The 20,345-nt window shown below is 40.1% G+C and overlaps 1 protein-coding gene across 23 annotated transcripts in view; it reads right to left on the bottom strand.

Annotated features, from left to right (window-relative positions):
• The window catches only part of DST (dystonin), a 291,993-nt gene that overhangs the window by 173,450 nt on the left and 98,198 nt on the right, over positions 1 to 20,345 (bottom strand). For 12 of the 23 annotated variants that reach the window (XM_077174931.1, XM_077174935.1, XM_077174947.1 and 9 more), the window contains 3 exons: positions 10,091 to 10,180; positions 7,221 to 7,298; positions 5,051 to 5,143 (listed from right to left, as the gene is read on the bottom strand). In XM_077174931.1, coding sequence (XP_077031046.1) covers positions 5,051 to 5,143; positions 7,221 to 7,298; positions 10,091 to 10,180 — 261 coding nt within the window. Of the gene's footprint in view, positions 1 to 5,050; positions 5,144 to 7,220; positions 7,299 to 9,460; positions 9,560 to 10,090; positions 10,181 to 20,345 lie in introns of all 23 variants that reach the window. The other 11 variants (XM_077174926.1, XM_077174932.1, XM_077174929.1 and 8 more) reach the window with 1 other exon arrangement.

The following is a 20,345-nucleotide window of genomic DNA, read 5'->3' as shown; positions in this document are numbered from 1 at the left end:
GAGGCCTGAGAGAAAGTAAGTGCCCATTTGGCTGAAGAGGGCTGGGTGGTACTGTTGTACATCTGGACAGAATCATCACTGACCACAACCTTGAAAGCAGCATCCTGCAGAGGTCTGACAGCAAAGAGCAGGGAAGAGTGGAAGGGAAAGTGTTTAATGGCAGTTCCTGAGTTGAAAAATGATGATGAAATTGAAATAGAAGACGTCTATTGAGTCATTACTTAGAACTTTCTGAAATTTTTTAAGGTCTGAGTTCAAAAAGGCCTACTTTTAGCTAGATGGAAGTTCTAAGTTTTTCTTTGCTTCAGCATGCTTTTTTCAATGAACTGCAAGTGATTTTAAACATTTAACATTTTTTAAAGAATGCTTGCAGTGGTTTGAAAAGAAATGATCACCAGTTTACACAGAATTTAAATCTTACTAAAATTGTGATGATTTTCTGAGGACAAATACTGCTTTCATTTATAGTTGCTCATCTCCAATGTAGTCAGTGAAAATGTATTGGATGTTGAAGGAGTCCATTAAAGTATTAATTTGTATATTTATACATACAGCCTATGATTATACAAAATACTATAATCTGATTTAGCGTATTCTACAGGTGCCAGGAAAATAACTTATTTTAAAATAACAGTTATTACATTATGAAACTGAATTTAAACTAAGCCACCTACTATTAAAAGCATGTGAAATACGTACATTGAAAGCTTGCATAAATCCTAGCAACATAGATGCATTGGGGTTTTTCAATACCCACAGAACAAATTATTTTCTTACATACTCAGTTTAGTAATCCACCAGATTTCCCATTCCAGCTTTTCAGTAACTCTTATGTAATTACTTGGGACACAGAAGAATGAATACTTTCTGGACTTGTGCAGCTGCAGAAGTCAGTGCTGTAACATTTATATTTGTCCAGTTATGCATACCAATTCCCAAAGCCATAACCATCTCTAGACATAATTCAGATGCAAGAGAAACATAATCCTCAAATGTGTATTATCTTTTTTTTTTTATCATGTCTTTCCCCTAAATCATTCCTAAATTCATTCCAATAATCAGAGGGATTTTCTATTTTAAGTAAATAATACCCTCCAGAAAAGGACCATGACTCAGAGAAACAATAAGCCACAAAAAACAATCTCTGGCCTCTTGACTACTTCCCAGATTGCAGTGTTATTAGAATACACATAACTGATGTGTAGCTGAGCCAGTAACATCACATAGCAAAGAGCTGTTTCTGCTCACTGAGAAATTAACTACTTCTGCAAATGATGGGAAAATTAAGGAGTAATTCAGTTTAAACGACCCCCACTTAAGTGTCTAGATATTCATGTTTACACACTGGCTAGGTTTTGAAGAGATCACTTGATGCAGTGGGGGCAGGATTCAGTTCCCTCAGCATGGGGTTCTGGAGCTCTTTGAGATATCCTGCAATATCCCAACTGGCCTCCAGCTGTAGGTCCAGAAGATCATGAGTTTCTCACAGGGAGAACTCCACACATATGTCCTGCATACTCCAGGATACCTCAGGTATCACCAAATGGCACCTGTCTTCAGGAGACTGAATCAAAAGCCCTGTACTAGTGGTTCAATCAATAGCAATGATTCACACCCTGAAGCAGAGAGATAAGAAAGTCAATTGACCATCTAGAATATTTGAGACACTTTGAAATACCTGAGATATCCATATGGAGACAGCATTTACACCACAGCACCTAAGGAAATCTGCTTCCCACTGCTAATGCTACTGGCTATGAAGTGTCATCTCAGAACACACACAGCAACTATGCTGGACAAGTGAATAGCTCCACAGGTGCTCTAGGCAGCTCCTTCAGGTGATCTGAATTACTCCATCAGCCTCACCCTCTGTATTGCCTAGTCCTCCAGGCCTCAAATCCATTGCTAAACATGCTTTCCACCATTCAAGAAGCAGTTTATCCTACCTGATCTGTCTCTTCCTAGATGAGGCTGGGTTTCCCAGAAGACCCAGGTCATGCTTCTCATACTCACATGGGTGTCTCATAAATCTCCAACAACACAGATGTTTATGTTTAGTTGAGTGAAGTGAACCTCTAGTAGCTAGTTAGTTGATTCACTGTCTAGGCTGTACTAGTACAAACTAAATCTCTATCTTTCTAATTATCATATTAAATGGACAATTTAGACAATTGCATAAGAACATACCTCCCCATAAGCACAAGGATTTAGGTGTCTACAAACTGAATCTAATCACAACTTTCCCATAAGTATGGGACTACTCCATGCATAAACACAGTTATTATCACAAAGCTTTATCCCTTGGTGAAGACTCCACTTTTCTGTTCAGATTTTTCCCTCATTTTAAATATAAGTGAAGAAAAAAAAAACAACTTGAGTTCTAAGTACATTCTTCTGGACTTCACATTCTGAACCCAAAGGGGCCATATGCAAGTGACAAAGACACTGAATTGCCATATTAAAGAGAAATAGCAGGAAATGTCATGCATGAAATGTTATGGCAGCACAGACTAGTACAGGGCATATGTCTTACATCACTTTACAAATCCCTTCTGCACTCAATGTAGGTTTACTGCAGCCATTACTAACAAAAAGAATATATTTTTTTTACATATCCCATTCTTCAGTTACTTCATTTTTATTAAAGAGGCTTAATATTTAGTCAAGCACCAGTAATCATCCTCAAAATTACTTTTTCACCAATTTTTAGAGACACTATTTTGAAAAAGAAGGTCATCAAGATGGCAGACCCCATACTAGGGGGCATCAAACACAGCCCAAACAGCCAGTACAGAGAGGCAATTATCCTGCTGTACTCAGTGTTGGTGCAGCCTCACTCTGAGAGCTGGGTGCAGCTCTGGTCTCCACAGTTTAAGAAGGGTATGAAGGTCCTTGAGTATGTCCAGAGAAGGGCAACAAAGCTGGTGGCAGGGATGGAAAGCCTGTTCTAAGTGGAGCACCTGAGGACTTGGAGTTTGTCTAGTTTGGAGAAAGGGAGGCTGAAGAGTGACCTCACTGCTCTGTGGGGAACTGGAGGGAGGTGTTGAGCTCTTTAAAAGGGAACCCATCTTTAGAAATGGAAGAAAAGACAATGCTGGGAACTATCAACCTGTCAGCCTCTCCTCTGTGCCTGGGAAGATCATGGAACAGATCCCAGGGAAGATGTTAGGATGCCCCAATTCCTGGGAATGCTCAAGGCCAGGTTGGATGGGGTTCTGAGCAATCTGGTCTAGTTGAAGGTGTCCCCACCCCCAGAAGGGGGGATGGAATGAGGTAATTTTCAAGGCCCCCTTCCAACCCAAACCATTCTGATTCTTTTCTCCCCGGTATCCAGTCACTGGACACATGGAAATACTTCAAAACTGTGCTGAGGTTTAGATTGGACATCAGGAAGCATTTCTCCTCCTTGAGGGTGGTCAGACATTGGAACAGGCTTCCCTAGACAGGTGGTGGATGCCCCAAGCCTGGCAGTGTTCAAGATGCATGTGGAGAATGCCCTAAGCAACATGCTTGAACTTCCAGTCAGGCCTGAATTGGTCAGGCAGTTACACTAGATGAGCATTGTAGCTCCCCTCCAACTGAAATACTCTACTCTGACAGATCTACAAGATCTGAATTGTACTTACAGATATTTAGGTGGTAGTTATTTGGGTTAGGACATAGTGAAGTGTGTTTTAGCTACAATCTAAATGCTTCAACATATTTCATATGCAGCTCACTACCTTACAGGGGAAAATCCTTGCCACACCACTTCACCTAAAGAAGGTAATTTATATAAATTGGTTTTCCTTTTCATCCAGTTTTTACAACTGGCAGCACTAACATTGATGACTTTTTACAAGCCCCTAAAATTGTGCCAGATGTCCTGTGCTTCACCTAATGAGAAAAACTAAAAATTTCATTCTGCAAAAGCCTAATAATGAGGTTCAAAAACATAAAATACACATCAAGTAAAGGTTTAACTTCCACTAACAGCTTCTATTAGTAAGTTGTTAATAATCTTTATTTCTTAAAATAGAGCAACCTTCAATCACAACCTAATTTTCTAGGTCATGCTTAAATATATTTAAACCTATCCTTTTCTTCTCTGTATAACCATGTGGGAGCAAAGATTGACTTGACAAGGGGAGCTGAAGGAGCTCCAGGTCCTTGCTAGAGGTTTCTCCTTTATTCTATGTGCTTGTCTGGGCTAAGATGTGCACCCTGTTTAAAGCCAGGTACCACTGACCCTATTCATATCTTTGCTCCACAATAGGATTTGCAGAAGGGCACATTAGATCCTAGCAGCCTTCCTGGCTTTTTAAAGAAATGTTTTCTCAGTCATAATTCCAGTGTAGAATACTCCTAAGTGAACTATGTTTTTTGTGTGTGATCTTGCAAATTTCTGATCATTTAAAATGCCTGCACAGCAGGGAGTTCATCGCTAACAATGCTGCAGTCACTAAATGGGAATTATCTGTCATCTGAATTACATCATCTACAGCCAGGGCCATTATGCAAGCCTCCTTTTGAGGAGCAATTTAACACCACACACTGTAAGCCTGCATTATACTGTACACAATCCCACCAGTGTACAACAACCAGAGTGCCACCTAGTGTGACCCATGCCACCATCACTGGGGCTAGAAACAAATGCTGACATGGGAGGAACTACTAGAAGAGGCTGAGAGTACAGCTTGCTAAAATACTCATAGCAGCAGATCCTGAAGGAAAAAAATATTCAAAATTTTTCAATATATTTTAATACTAATAAAAACAAGTCTGTAGAATAAAACTAGAAGGATATGTCCAAATACTGGAAGGAATACATCAATTACTGCCTTTAATGATGTTCAAAACTGAAGCTTTTTTTACTCTCACTCCACAGACAGGAAATTAGCAAATAAAATCTTGAGATTCAGCTTACATCATAAAATAAGATACAATATCCAAACCTTTAGAAACACATTAGAGAAGAGATAAAATCTACGGAGTCCTGTCTATGTCGACATTCCTCACAACTGTGCAAGAAACTGACCAAAAACATATAGTCAAGCAAAACTAGGCTTACCTGAAAGTGCAAAATTATGGTCCATATCAACCCCAAAGTCAATTTGGGATTCCCATCTGTTATATCATCATTTCTGATGTTAACCAGTTTCACCTGCCATCATAGAAAGAAAATACAGGCAAAATTGAAATAAATACGCCACAAATACATACTGCATTACACAGGCATGACTATAAAGGATGCACTACTCACTTCCTGAGCCTACTCTGCTGGGTTTTTTAATTCTCAAAAGCAGAAAGGAATTGCATTCTGCCTGTAAGTGGCCTGCCAGGAATTGCCCTCTCCCACTCACACCGGGATGAGGACATTCCTCAGCTGTCACTAGGCTGGCAGATCTGCTCCCCATGCCAAATACCCTTTGCCTCAGCTCTTGTCAAAAGGGGAAGGCACAACAGAGGAGGGCAGGATAACATGAATATAATGATCTGTAGCTGCTGTATCAGTCCCAGGGCAGTGCTGACACTGGAAGTTATCACTGCCATTCTTCCACCCCACGCTTCCCTGTACTTAAACAAGGATTCAGCAGCAGGAGAACTGGCCTGCTAAAACACAGGTCTGGCTTGATAAAACTAGGAATTTAGTATCACATTTAAGTAAACAATGGCTTAAAAATACAATAATTATTATAGTTTCTGATGCTGTACTCATTCATATTGCTATAAACAAATGCTTAATAGGATTAAAACAAGAGCTGCTGATATTACACTCCCAGAAATTCACACCCAGAGTGAGCTCAATAATTCTGGTCTTTTCTCTAATTTTATTAATAAATTTCATTTCTCTCATAGTATTATGCATCCATAGAACCTAGCAGTTAAAGATGACTCAGCTAAAGGGCATTTTATGCTTACATTAGTAAAGTTTCATGCACATGCTTTTCAACATATGTCCTGTTATCAACTGAACAAGCAAAGGTATGTCCTTCTTTTGATCTGCAGACATAATCTTTACTGTTTGGAGAGAAAAAAAGTGCCAAACCCCACTCTCTGCAAGAAAGACAGTGTATTCCAGTTTGTTGTTTGTTCATTTCTTAAGTCAGGCTTCAAAATTATCAATATAGAGGCTCTCTCTGCCTTATAATCACAATAAAGCATTTACTTGGAGGTTACACAGTCAACCTGAGCCAGTTAACTCCTAAATACAGTTTAGAAACACCTACTAGAGGGCTGAAATTTTAATCAAGCAAGCCCCACTGACCATTTGCCAAGACCAAAGCCCTTTGCTTTGAACTCAGCAAAGGAGGATTTTGTTCTCAGTGTACACATTCCATTCAGTGACCCGAAAGGCAGGTTTGAAATTTCAAAATGCAAAACAATGTCTGGTTTCATAACAAAACTAAGTATCTGTTTATGGTTTGCTACCTCATATTCTCTCAAACTTCTGAAGTAGCAAAAACAATTTCTTTTTTTTTTTAAATCAACCAGTCAGAGAGTAGATTTTCATTGGGATGTGATGTTTAAGGAGGAACAGTTTTTCCTTCCATGTTTTGGATAAAGGGAGAAATCCCTTTATTTTCCCTTTGGAAAAGGGAGAAATCAAGCTTCTGTGAGCATTTAAAAGATATTGAAAAGTACAGAGAAATCCACAGTAGCGGAAATGTAACAATGTGGATTTCAAGTGTCTGGCTAAAAGGAGATACAAGTGAAATTAAGCCTGAATCTTCCACAGTGTCCAGGTGGCTCTGACACATCTCTAATTTGTCTGAAAAGACCAGTTTTGCTTTTATCAGGATCAAAATTTGAGAAAGTTTTCCCAAAACTAATACAATTAAAACAAGGAACTTCTATACAACATTCTAATATATTTGAATTGGCATTTTGCACTAAAAATTGGATTATGAACAAAACTGTATACCAGCTAGTGTCTGGGCAGCATGAAAGACAGTTAAATTTACTATCACCAACTCCTTAGGATGTCACCTATAATTTTCTCCTCTTTAATAGCATATAGCACATGGAATGTGTTGTTATTGCTCAGGAAAGAGTGGTGTAAGACTGCCTTTCCCACATCTCTCTTAACCATCTCAAGCATGACATAAAGCTGAGCCTACAGAGGCAGTTGTTAGACAACATGCAAAAGAGACAAAGCAGGACAAATTTGTTATTTATCAGCTATAGGTGACAAAAATGTCATTAATTCTTTTTTTTTTTTATTATTGTTTTCATCATACCTGGCGCTTTTTCAAATAGTCAAGTGCAATTTGGACGTTCTGCAGTCTGTGAAAACGCATCCGACCTTTTTCTCGGGGCTACAAGTGGAAAAGAGTGCTTGTGAGATTTTCTCATCAGATATAAGAACAAACAGTCTGATTTAAATATACCATGTAGAACATTTGAAGCACTACAGCTTTAATGAAGTCAATACCTTTGGTGGAAAAGTGTGCTTTAGCTTTTTATTTTAACTGTAGTTATTTTTTAGTACAGTGGATGGCAAGAGTGGTCCCCAGCTGCAACTTTGATCCATGCAGGCTGTTCCCTGTAAAGTACTATTAAGGCCAAGAGGGCTATTACCTACAGAAACTAAACATTATTATAAAATATTTACAGTGTTTTAAGCAAAACAAAACAAAAGTAATGTCATGGACCTTTATATTGTTCTGGTAGATTCTGTGATGGAAAAGCTTACCTCTGTATGGAACTTCATGGCTTAATGGTATGACTGCATAATGATTATGATATCTATACATATTTATTTAAAGCATCTAATAAAGATAGTATCTTCCTCCAAACAGAATAATATAACACAAACAGTCCTAGAGTGTAAGTTTAAACTATTGACTTGGGTAGAAAACTTTAAAGCATGAAAAAAACTAACAAGCCACTCCCCTCAAACAAAGTCAGACCTATCAAAAAGAAATTGTAAAATAAAAATGAGTGGTGTGTTAATGGAAACATGGCAAAACTGCATGCAGTTAGTGTCAAATCACCCAGAAGAAGAATCAAATCACACAGAAAACGCATACTTAGCTGTCACAGATCAGCATGGGAAAGCAGTTAAATTTATACCATCAACATCACATCCAAGTCCTTCTAATCTTCCTTATTTCAGATTTTTCATAAACTTTCACAGCAATAAACTGAAGCAGACTATAACTGCTAGAGATCAGCCATGAATATGAGCATTTCCTCAGACAACCACTGTGAAACACACAGATAAGCCCAAGCCTTCCTCAACTGCCTTTTTTTCCCCTATGGAGTATCAGATGCTTGCCAAAAAGAAACATAAGAAAATGAAGTTGAATAAGAAGCATAAACTGAAACAAAAAGAATTTTAATTTCTATTACAGAATCTTCTATTTAGCCCCTTGTTTTTCACACCAATAACTTCAGGATCAAGCATTACGGCCCTTGCTAACAAGTAGCTTCCACGGACGGAATGAAGGACTGCAGCCCTGGAACTTGGTTTTCCACAACAAGGAGGGTATAGTAAATCCTAAAATACACAGTTATCATCTCAGAGGGGAAATATTTCTTTTATAAAGCAATGCAGCATTTTGATTTATGCTGCCCTCCAGAAAAAAAGCACACAAATTCCACTGAAATCACAACTGCAGCACAACACACAGGAGCCAGGGAGGCACTCAGGCCCTATGACAGCAAGTTGCTTTAGCAAATGCCAAAATGCAAGGTCTAAAAAGGCATAAATCAGCTCACTCAGACTAACAAGCACCCAACATTTTACACTTTATGACTAGATATTTCCCCTCTGGATGGGCAAAATATAGAGAATTGATAATTCAGCATTTCTTGCAAGAAAGACAAACCCTACAAACTATCTGTATTTTTAGTAGCCACAACATAAAGCTGTCACTTAACTTCTAATCTACCTGCTTTGATAAAAATCACTACTACATATGGCCAATTTTAACAAACAGATCTGCACACTGAATTACCTTTTTTCGAGATATTACCCAATATTATGGCACACACACCATGCAAAGAGTAAACTGGTGCTTCTAATTAAGAGAAATCAATTTTTTCTATTGATTTCACTTAGAAGACCCTTCAAGTCTTTGTCAAAATTACTTGTATATGGACAACACTGTTTGCAAGTTAAGAAAAAAGGTCTTAGTTGAATAGAATAATGGTATTTCCCTATCTATTATTTTAAAAAATTATAGCTTCTTGATAGTGTTGTCCAGTATACATTTGCACCATGGTTTTGTACAGTTTAATGACAGAAAACAAATAGAAATCTTGAACATTTGCATTTCAGCTGTTCACAGAAAGACTGAATAAAAATTTGTCTTTACCATACCTCCACCATAAACACACGTATCCTAGTTTATCAACAAAAGTCCTTTTGTCCTTTCTACAGCCCACTACTGCAGCACACCAAACTAAGAATTTACATTAGCAGACACCACACTTCAAACACTGCATTAGTACAGTTATGGGGGTCGGCACCTACCCCCTTATCCTCATCCTCCACATCCTCATGCTGTTCATTTGCGCATGCTTCTGTTGAACTCACCAACCGTAAGGTCTTCAAAAAATCTCGCTCTCTTGGCTAATGAATACAACAGACAGGAGACAGGACAGCAAAAACACAAGACAGACCACAAATGAAAAGAAGAGCATGAAAAGAAGAACATAATGAAGAGAACAAATACCAAGCAAGGGAAGTAATGCTCACAAAGAAAGGAAATGACACCTGAGGAGTGTGTTAGACAATTTCAGGGACATTTGATCCTTGTTATTTGTAAGTTACTCCCTTAAATGCAAAAAGATATTAAGCATCCAATATTTGTTAAAACAAAAATCAGAAAATAAAGGAAAGGAAAGAGCAGAAGAAATAGTGCATTACCCTATTAAGAAAGGAAGTCTCACTAGCCACAAGAAACAAAGAGACCAGATTGCACTCCCCCACAGAATTCACACCAGCATATTTACCAACAGAAATACAACTTGTGCCTTTGGTATTAGGTCACAGATTACAGAAAATATCAAAGAAATCTACAGCAGTCAATACACAAGGAGTTAACAGAGAAAATTCATAATTAACAATCTGAAACCATTGCATTATGATCTAAAAGCTTACCAAGGTGTCTCCAGAAAGGACTTCTAGAAGTGAGATTAAGTTATGTCCATCTCTTAGGTCTTCATATAGGTCATTCACATGCTTTCGAACCTGCATGGATAAATGCAAAAAATAAATACATGATCTCTGTTTATACCTGAGAATTCACACTCATATTAATACATATCTTTTAAAATACAGATAAACCTCAGATGCTCTACCTCAGCATTGCTTTTTTTAAATTTCTTCACGTTCATGACAAATTAACAAATGCAAGTTAATTGTAATAGACAAAGTTCACATCTGTGTCTGCACTTGCACAGTTTCATCACACTTTAAATCACTTTAATGAAAAGAAAAACAGAATTAAGTTACAGATAATGAATGCATGCAGCAATGAAAAAAATCAGTATCTCACAATTTAAACAATATCAGATATTATTATTTGGACCTAAATAATGACCACTATGATAACAGTAGCTAGATTCAATGGATTGTAAAAAAAATACCCAACAGATATATATTATCAGCAGCATGCATGTTCACTGCAGTCAGGCTGGAAGTAACACACTTCCTAATCAAAGCATGCCATCCACCAGTTAACAGCATGTATTGTCACCTCAGGTTTCCCAGTACTTAGTCAGCTTTCCCAACAACTCACACACCCACCTTACACACCATAGCAAAGAACCATGACATTGGGTTGATCTAGTGAGAGGCTGCAGTGACAAGAGACACAGATGGAAGATCCACCTTTACTGACAGGCACAACAAATCTGGGAGATATCTGTCCACAGGCTAACTTCTGGATTCTTACCATTAGCTTAATTACAACTCTATCTGAAATGGCTTAAGCAATTCCAGCCAGCTGCTCTTTGAATGTGACACAAAGGACTTAATTTTTCAGAATCAGAGATTCTTGACTTGCTGGGGCAGAGGTTGAGGGCTTTCCAGCTACAGTTTAAAGTCAGCTCCCTGGTGTTCCTGTTGAACCACCAGATCAGAAACTTCCTAAGCTTTGGATAAAATACAACATCAGAAATTTTCTTCTTCCTAATCTCTGCTAGAGATGAGCTGTACTCACAACATGAGATCTATGGGATCTCATGGCACACTCTGAGTGCCAACATATGTGTGTGATGAGGGCAGCAAGAATCAACCCAGATCTTCAACTTAATACAATAACTTGGTTTGCTACACTTTTGGGGGAATCTTGAGATTCATCCTGTTGCATAAAAAACTATCTCCATACCTAAGATTAGCTTTTTAGTTCAAGTTTCCTTGCTCCAATTTTAAACATGAAATTATCCTGCAATCTGTTTTCACAAACACCATCATCTTAACTGAGAGTAGCATCAGAACATATTTATGCTTGTGCTGAAGACTAGCCAGAACAAGTCATCTAGAAGACTGTTCCATGAGGAATTACAACACATCTTTTCCAAAACGCTTACAAAGACTCTACATGCACAGCCAAATTACAATCCAACACTCTAATACATATACATAAGCTTTACACCCTCACACACATACACAAAATAGTATAATTTTAAATTTATTTACTTTTTTAATCCTGCAAGCAATTAATGTAAAAAAAAAGAAAAATTTTCTCTGATAATACTAAAGTACTGCCAAGCTGAACAAAGAACAGGTGTTCTCCTACTACATCTCTGGTGAAAGCAAAAAAAAGGGAAACCATTTAAATAATTGATATCCCTGATACAAGATTTGATTATGATAAATGCTTAAAAGATGAGAAGCATAAGAATCTCTAATTTTTAACCCACATGTTATTTTTATATTCAAAGGACTATACCAAACTGACTGCTAAACTCTTTCTGTTAAAAGCAGGCAACTTTTCTTTATGACAAAACCCTGTGAGAGGGCTGCCTGTCCCACCACCCAGGACGTGCCACTTTCCACTTCTCTTTGGAAAGCAGAATCCCCAGCCAAAACAGACCCACAGCACAGGCTGGTGGCCAGAGGCACAGGAGAGGACATAAGGTTAAGGACAGGGGAATGTGGTGTACATCTCAAAGACACTGCACAGCACAGTTAAAGAACTGTTTGTGCAGCACCAAGTCAATGCCCACACTCTTTTCAACATAAAACTCAGGGGATTTGCCCAGTGTGCAGGTATCTGAATTGTGGGGTGAGAAAATACCACTATTTCTGTTCTGTCTGTTTTTTTATCCATTAGAAGCAAGATAATTTTGTTATCCTGCTATTCTGTCTCTCACAGCACACATTTGTTAACCTTCTGTTTGTTTCTTATGCTCTGAGGTTTCCTAAGCATTACAAAGCCAACCATCTTCCCCAGTTTATCTTTCTAGAAATCACAGACACTTCAGAGATGAACTCACACTGGATATGAAAAAACTGGCACAGGGCTGTCAAAACAGGAAAACCAGCAGTACACCTTATGTATCTGCATTAGTTCTGCCACTGGCTGGCAATTACTGTGAGGATTAATTATTTAGTACATACTGTGCCAGTCATCCTGGTACAAGGCAACATAATAAGGAATTTCTTCCAATACTCTGAGCAGCAGATGTGCATCTAAAATGCCATAATTGGGCAACTGATGTGAGCAAGTATGTTCACTCAAAGCATCAGATCACTTCTTCCAAAAGGAGCATCTTGCACTCCTCAAGAGATCCTCCATTGACACTTCAGGAAAAGCGTGAAAAACCACCTCTCTCTAACTATCACTTGGGCAACTCTTGTCTCCCAACACATATAACAAAATCTTTTTCAGCCTCCTTCATAACACATAGTATCACAAATACTGGATTCAAATGGGAGTCCCTGGACAGATGTGTGGGATCTACTGAGTCCATAAAATTTCACAACAGTTCTTGTGGTTTTGAATAAAATCACAGAATTGTCAGCCTGACATTTTACAAGGTCCACATGTGAAGTAGGTTACATGTTGCCTCAGGCAACTTTTTGCAATATACCTATGTGAGTGTGGCAGATTTGATAATTTGGGCATGAGAAGAGATTCTTTAAGGAAGACGTGGGAAACACAGAGTGGCTGAGGTGCATCTGACAAAACTTAACCAAGAAAGGCAAAATGGCTTCACCAGTGAAAAGGAGACAGAGTGAATGTAAAGCACTGTTTCAGAAGTGATTCATCTTCTGGCATGTATACTATGATGTTTGTAGTAAGGAAAGCTCCATTCTCCTTGACATAAGCATAAGATATTTTCATATCATCCTTTTCCAGCAAGCTTATGCTTTGCAATCTAGTGCCTTAGGGAATCTCTGCACTATCACCAGTAAAAACCAGCTTTCAATACTGTAGCAGTGACAAAGCTTGAATCCTGACCCCAGACCACATCATGTCAGACACTTCAGAGATGATGACCAAGAAGACAGCTGTCATCTCCAAAAGCTTCCACTCAGACCCCCACACTGTTCTGCGTCTTCTATAAAATTTCCTGGCCTGCCAGGCTTGCCCTCCTCCTCTGTGAGCTGGCATCACAGCACCTGTCACCACTGCCTGCAGTCTGCCTGACAGGGAAAGAAGAGCATGATTCAGCTGCCTGGCCACTACCTAAAGGGCTGGTTTATGGTCTCCCTTCTTCTCCAGACTTAGGCAAACATTAGCCTCCATTCTTAGGCTAATGTTTGCCTAAGTCCTGCTGGCCAGGACTAGATGTCTGTACTGAATGTCCTTATACATCTCAAGCAGTCCTAGATGCCAATGTTTAGTGAACTGAAGTTGCACATAGTGATCTCTGGTTTTGCCATCAGTCAAGCCATCCTCCACAGAAAACCTGTTTCTTACAAATTTTATTGATATTATTTGTCTTGATTCTAGAACAAAATCTATAGTTTTACACACTAATGGCTGCTTACAGTTATATGGTAGAAGGGGAAGGACTGTCACTTCCACTGCTGCAAGCAAAACCAGCTCTGTCTTGACAAGGATGGACAGGAGATACCTACCTCTTAGTAGAGCCTGTTGCAACAGGACAAGGTGTAAGAGTTTTAAATTAAAAGAGAGTAGATTTAAACCAGATATAAGGGAGAAATTTTTTACAGTGAGGGTGGTGAAACATTGCAACAGATTTCCCAGAGAGGTGGATGCCTCATCTCTGGAAACATTCAAGATAAGGTTGGATGGGGCTCCAAGCAACCTGGTCTAGTTGAAGATGACCCTGCTCATTGCAGGGAGGATTAGACTAGATGGCCTGAAGTTGTGTCAGGGGAGGTTTAGGCTGGGTATTAGGAAAAGGTTCTTCACCCACAGGTGCCTCCACTCTGGATTCTGGTAGTAGGATTCTAGTAGTAGGATGGTGGCTCCTCAGGGAAGTGGTCACAGCATCAAGCCTGACAGAGTTCCAGAAGTGTTTGCACAATATTCTCAGGCATATGGCATGATTCTTGGGAATGGTGTTCCACAGAACTGGGAGCTGGACTGGATGACCCTTGTAGGTCCTTTCAAATGCAGCTTATTCTGTGATTCTGTCATTTTAAAGGTCCCTTCCAACCCAAACTGTTCTAGGGTTCTATGATGATTCTACTAAAACAAGAGTCACACCCTTTTTATTGATTAGAAGTAAATATGGCAGGAAAATAGGGTTGTGCCCAGTTCTGTGTACACAGTGGGTGCACACCCAGCATACACACAGATCCTTCAGACTTTCCTGTTAGGATGTAGTGTGTTCCAGACCAACACCTAAAATGGACAGAGCACATTCTCAACTGAAATAGTGTGTGAAGAAGCAGAAACAAACATTAATATGCTGCAGAATCTAGAGTGGAGGCAAAAGAGACAGGAGAGAGAATATAATCAGCTCAAGCAGGAACAACTCAAAGCAACGCCCATGTACTGGAGGCCACCAGGAAATCCCTGAGGCAGGTGAGGTAATCACTGTGGCCCTGGCAAGCTGCATGACTTGGAAACAAGGCAGAGTTTTGTGCTCACTTATTTGCAAAATTGCCCATTTTTTTTTACAGGGTCAGGAAAGCAGACTACTATAATCAAATATCTGCCTTAAAAACATCAGAAGGCTCCCTTTCCATATTATAATTAATCTGAACTGATCATTGCGAGAACATGCCAAATTAGACCTTTTCTTTTGGTTTCCAGAACAGGCAAAATTAGAATAAAATCTGAACCATACTTATTTTGAATAACTGAAGTTCAGTTGTCAAGTCTTCATAAAATCAGTGTCATCACCCAGGAGTTATCAAGAATTATAGTATTACAGATCCAACTGAGGCTGTTCAGACCACATTGCCTGGGAAAGTCTTTTTCAAGTACTGCTCTCCTTGCTTCTGGAAGCAGAGTTAATTAAATGCCCAGCCCAGATGTAAAGCATTACTGATTTTTCAAAGGAAAATGGGAAAAGGCTCAAAAGTTAGAACTGTAAGGGGTGTGTTTAGGAGAAAAAAAGGGTCAGGCCTAAATTACCACTGAGGTCACAGATAAGTCCAAATGACAGCTGGCACAAGGCCAGCTGTGAGTTTCACAATAAACTTCAAATTCATTCTTTAAGAATCTGAGTCAATGACTGTGGGAGAAAGATCTCTTAGAACACCCACTCACTTCAGTAACAGTAAAACAATTTTCATCAAGATAATAGATAAATAGTTAAGAGTCCCTATGACTACAGTGTTCCACAGCAAATGCCATCAGCATTCAAAGAGCTGAAAAACTTCTGTGGCCACTGTTGAGATCCTGACACCCGGAGGAGTTTCCCTAATGTTTCAGCTTCCTAAAAACATACTTAAGCTTGTTTTTAAAGGAAAACTTTTATTAAAAATTATACTTATGGGGGAAACAGTTTTCTGTAAGTTTTGAGAACATGCATGTTTTAGTCCTTACATCTTTAAAACTTAAGAAATCACAGTAGCAATTCTAATTGCATGATAACAAATCTATGCCATAAGTAAAGAATAAAAAAAACCCTCTAATACAAAAAAGATGTGTACATTTGTGTACAAAAATAAAGATTTACTAGCCTGACACATGCTATGAGAAACACTCTAAAATTCTGAAGAGGCTGTAACGAGCCATGAAGCATATAATTGTGAAAATATGAGATTTGTCAAAACATTCCCACGTGACTGATCTGCCAAGGAAGTTGCTCCTTCAAAAATCTTCAAGAGTACTTACTTTACTGTACAGATGTCTCACAATCCCCCATGTAAGGATGAGTATGGCTCAAGACACTGCAGCCCCCTCCCCGCCAGGCAATGTGCCCCCAGCATGCTGCGGGACAGCGAGGTGCTGAGCTGGGCTCCACGGCCAGCCTGGGGCCACGCCAGGAGAGCAGGGAGCCAAAGCCCCGTGCACACTGACACGCACACCCACAGCTCTGGTCTCTCATCTCCTGCCCTAAACCCAAACCTTACTGCTGGGAAAAACCCCAACTCCAAACACACAGCCTGGTCACGATGCTCATTTTGCACTGAATCTCATACTACACTCATTCTGTTGAAAGCAAACAAGCACACAGGTTTATTGAAGAGGATTTGATCCTGGTGAGGAGCACTGAGGCTGTGTGCAGGAGCTGCGGGGCTGCAGGTGGTGCTGTTCCCGCTGCTCCGGGCTGGACACCCTGCTCAGGACACCCCGCCTGGTTCCCCACCACCCAGGACACCCCTCTCAGGACACCCCGCCTGCTCCCCATCACCCAGGACACCCCGCCTGGCTCCCCATCACCCAGGACACCCCGCCTGCTCCCCATGACCCAGGACACCCCGCCTGGCTCCCCATGACCCAGGACACCCCGCCTGGCTCCCCATCACCCAGGGCACCCCGCCTGGCTCCCCATCACCCAGGACACCCCGCCTGGCTCCCCATCACCGGCCCGCAGCCAGGGCTGGCAGCGAGCGGGCACACACCCTCAGGCCAGGGCTCTTCTGGCCTTCTGCTCCTTTGCTAGCACAGTCTGGCAAACCCAGTTTTAGGCCTAGTGGCTCCAAAACTCATTTTCACTCTTTTCTTTTTCACTCCTTGCTTTTGACAGTCTAATAATCCACTCTGCAGGAAACAATTCTCGTGGTTCACAGGGAATAAACGGTTCTTTCTGTAGTATTCAGGAGGAATTTTTCTGTTTGAATAGGTTTCTGGATATTAATTCTCACAAGCAGCAGACACAGCTAATGTTACTCAATTCCTTTATTAAGGAATTCCTCAATCCTTTATTAAGGGATTATTAAGGATTAATAATTATTTAGGGTTAATAATTATTAAATCCTAAATTAAGGATTTTATTAAGGAACATTTAAACAAGTCTCCTTTACAGAGTGAGTTCAACACCCCTGATCTTTGTTTATAGCAGATGTTTTTTAACTGAAGATTCATCCTTGATTGCATCCTTGGATTCATCCTTCACTGTCTCCTCTGGCCAATGCTTTACATTCTGTTATCATGACAACCATAACATCCTTCCTGTGTTCCATCTCTCTAACAGCTTGTCCTTGTATCTAAAAAGCTCAGCTCAGTCACTTTTTTTTTGCACATTAACCTTCACATTTCTCCCAGACAACTCAATCATCCATTGCTTTCACATACTCAGTTTTGCCCCTGCCTTCAATTATTTCCCATGTCTCTGGATAACTATTAATCATACAATATTTGTATGGCTTTGAGGTATAAATATACTCTGGCTCAATTAAAAAAAAATAATTAATATGGCCATTGCTAAATATCCTTATATTTTTCTTAACATCCCACGTTTTTGTTTCATGAAATGCATTCCAGTATTTTCCTAATCCCCAAATCAGCAAGTGTGCAATCAGAGGTATAATCTTACATATATATCCAACAGCAGGACATAAACACACACATCAAGGAGTCCTTTCATGGATTTCAGTAGACGTGTGATATTTGAAACAGCATCATTGTACGGAAGAACTTTAAGCAAGTATCCTAAATGTCACAAGTCCTTCCCACTTCCTACAGGAAAAGAAAATTGGGTCCATTAACACCAAAACGGAATGAGCCAGATTGGAAGGGACCACAGTGGGTCATTTGGTCCAGCCTTCATATTGGGGTCACCCACTGCACAGGATTGTGTCCAGATGGCTCTTGAATATCTCCAGTAAGGGAGACTCCACAATCTGTTCCATTGCTTGGTCATCTGCAGAGTGAAGAAGTTCTTCCTATATTCAGGAGGAAGTTCCTGTGCTTCAGTTTCTGCCCATCGCCTCTTGTCCTATTGCTTGGCAACGCTGAGAAGAGCCTGGTCCATCTCCCTCACACCCATCCTTTAGATACTCATACACATTGATGAGTTCCCTCTCAGTCATCTCTTCTCAAGGCTCAATCAGCCCAGCTCCCTCAGTCTTTCCTCATAAGAGAAATGCTCCAGTCCCTAAATAATCTTTTTTGCCCTCTGTTGGACCCACTCTAGGAGCTCCATGTCTTTCTTGTACTGGAGAGGAGAACTGGACACATCTCAAAACATTTTGACAAAGGGGCTCAAAGTTTCTCTCCAACCAGCATTGATCCAACCACTCAGGATATCCCCCCAGGTCCCACTCCACTTACTTATTATCACTATCACAGCACTACCCTCACTGCTATTAATCCTTGGCACAGTCTTGGTTGTCTGCTTGTAAACTTGCATATTGGCATCAGCAAATGCACCTCAGTGGAGCCCCTGCAGATTCACAAGCAGAAATGCATATTTACTAACATAAAACGGATGTCTACTCCATCACTGCTACAATTTAAAGTTCTAAAATATAAAGTCACAGAGATGTCCAGCAAGTTTTAGAATCTACTGCACTGAGTTAACCTTCATTTTGTGGATAGCTCAAAGAGAACATGAGGGGCTGGTGCCACATGTGGCATGTCATGTGAGGTTTCCATGCCACTCCACTCATACTCCCAGCCAACAACACTGCTTGCACAAGTTGTGATTTCAAGGCACAGCATTCCCATCTCTCTTCCCCCTTTTGCACCACCGTAATTCTTTTAGATTTTTCTTCAGATCAGTACACTTTGTTTTGATGGTTTTGTATGTAAGACTAAAGATATTTATAAATTTCAGAAACAACTAAAACAAAGAAAGTGTGACTCACAACCAAGTGGATTTGCTCTCTTGTAACATCTGTTCTCCCCTTTTAAAAATATTTTATTTACAAAGGTATAAAAGTGATAAACAATTAACAAGAATATAAAGCAAACATCACTAAGCTTCACTTTACATGGCAACCATCTCAAAGAAGGCATTTTCACTGGAACTGTAGGATTAATGCAGATTGAAATCAATAAAGTAATAAAAATTTAAGCTTTGCTGAGGAATTTTGCAGCGATCAGCTTCAAGGCTCAAAAGCTGAATTATACTTCACCAGAGAAGGACTGTGCCTTACAAGGCTGTGAGAAAATAGTAAAAGTGTAAGGTTAAAAAGGACTGGACAGATCACTCAGTCCTGTGCAGTTTGGCTAAAAACCACTACAGATGCTCCTCTAATTTATTCTTGAAAATCCAAATGAAGGAAATGTAAAACACAGTACAAGTGCTTCAGTGTTTGACTACACTTACTTGGCTTTACAGAGAGGGGCATTTTTCCTCACTAATCTTTGAACTAAATCTTCTGGAAAATAAACTGGTGTTTTTGTTGTCCCTTCCCCTAAAGTTTGACCTCAGAAATCATGTGTTCACCAGCCTCTGCATAAACACTTTTTACCTACTGAGGACACATTATCATGTCCCCCTTCAGTCTTCTTAGCTTCAGACTAAACAAACTCAAATTATCACAACCTACTCTTGATCTTCCAAGAAACATGATCTTCTTACTACTTTGTTAGACATGGCTACAAGCCTCTTGTCCACACAGAGATGAGAAGTTAGGCAGCCAGGCAGAGTTTCACAGCCAAGTTCCCACAATTGTGTCTATGAGAAAGCAGAATTCCAAGCTGCCTCCTTGTCTCCTAAGCACCATGCTGCCCACAGGCAAGGTGAAGAACTCATGGGTAGTTGCTGGAGCTCCCTGGGCATAAGCCAACACAGCCCAGGGCAAGGAATGAATCCTGTGAGGTTTGTGACAGGGCAAAAATGACAGCTTTTGCTGACATGACAAAAGGCTGGAGCCAGAGAGTTGCACAGCCAGAGAGAAACAGGTGTACCTTGCCCTGCAAAGGTGAAGTCACAGAGCTTGAAACCTCACTTGAAGATGATGTACAGTGAGGGCAGCAGGCACTGGGATGCTCCTCTCAGGGGAAGGTCCTTGCTCATGGGCATTGCCTGCCAGAGCCAGATGCTGCTGCTGCAGCACCTGACAGCACCCATGGCAGTGGCAACAGCCA

This window comes from Agelaius phoeniceus, chromosome 3 (genome assembly GCF_051311805.1).
Source record: "Agelaius phoeniceus isolate bAgePho1 chromosome 3, bAgePho1.hap1, whole genome shotgun sequence".
NCBI classification, from domain to species: Eukaryota; Metazoa; Chordata; class Aves; order Passeriformes; family Icteridae; genus Agelaius; species Agelaius phoeniceus.
Note: the sequence above shows the minus strand (reverse complement) of the source record. Positions and strands in the feature narration are given on the sequence as shown.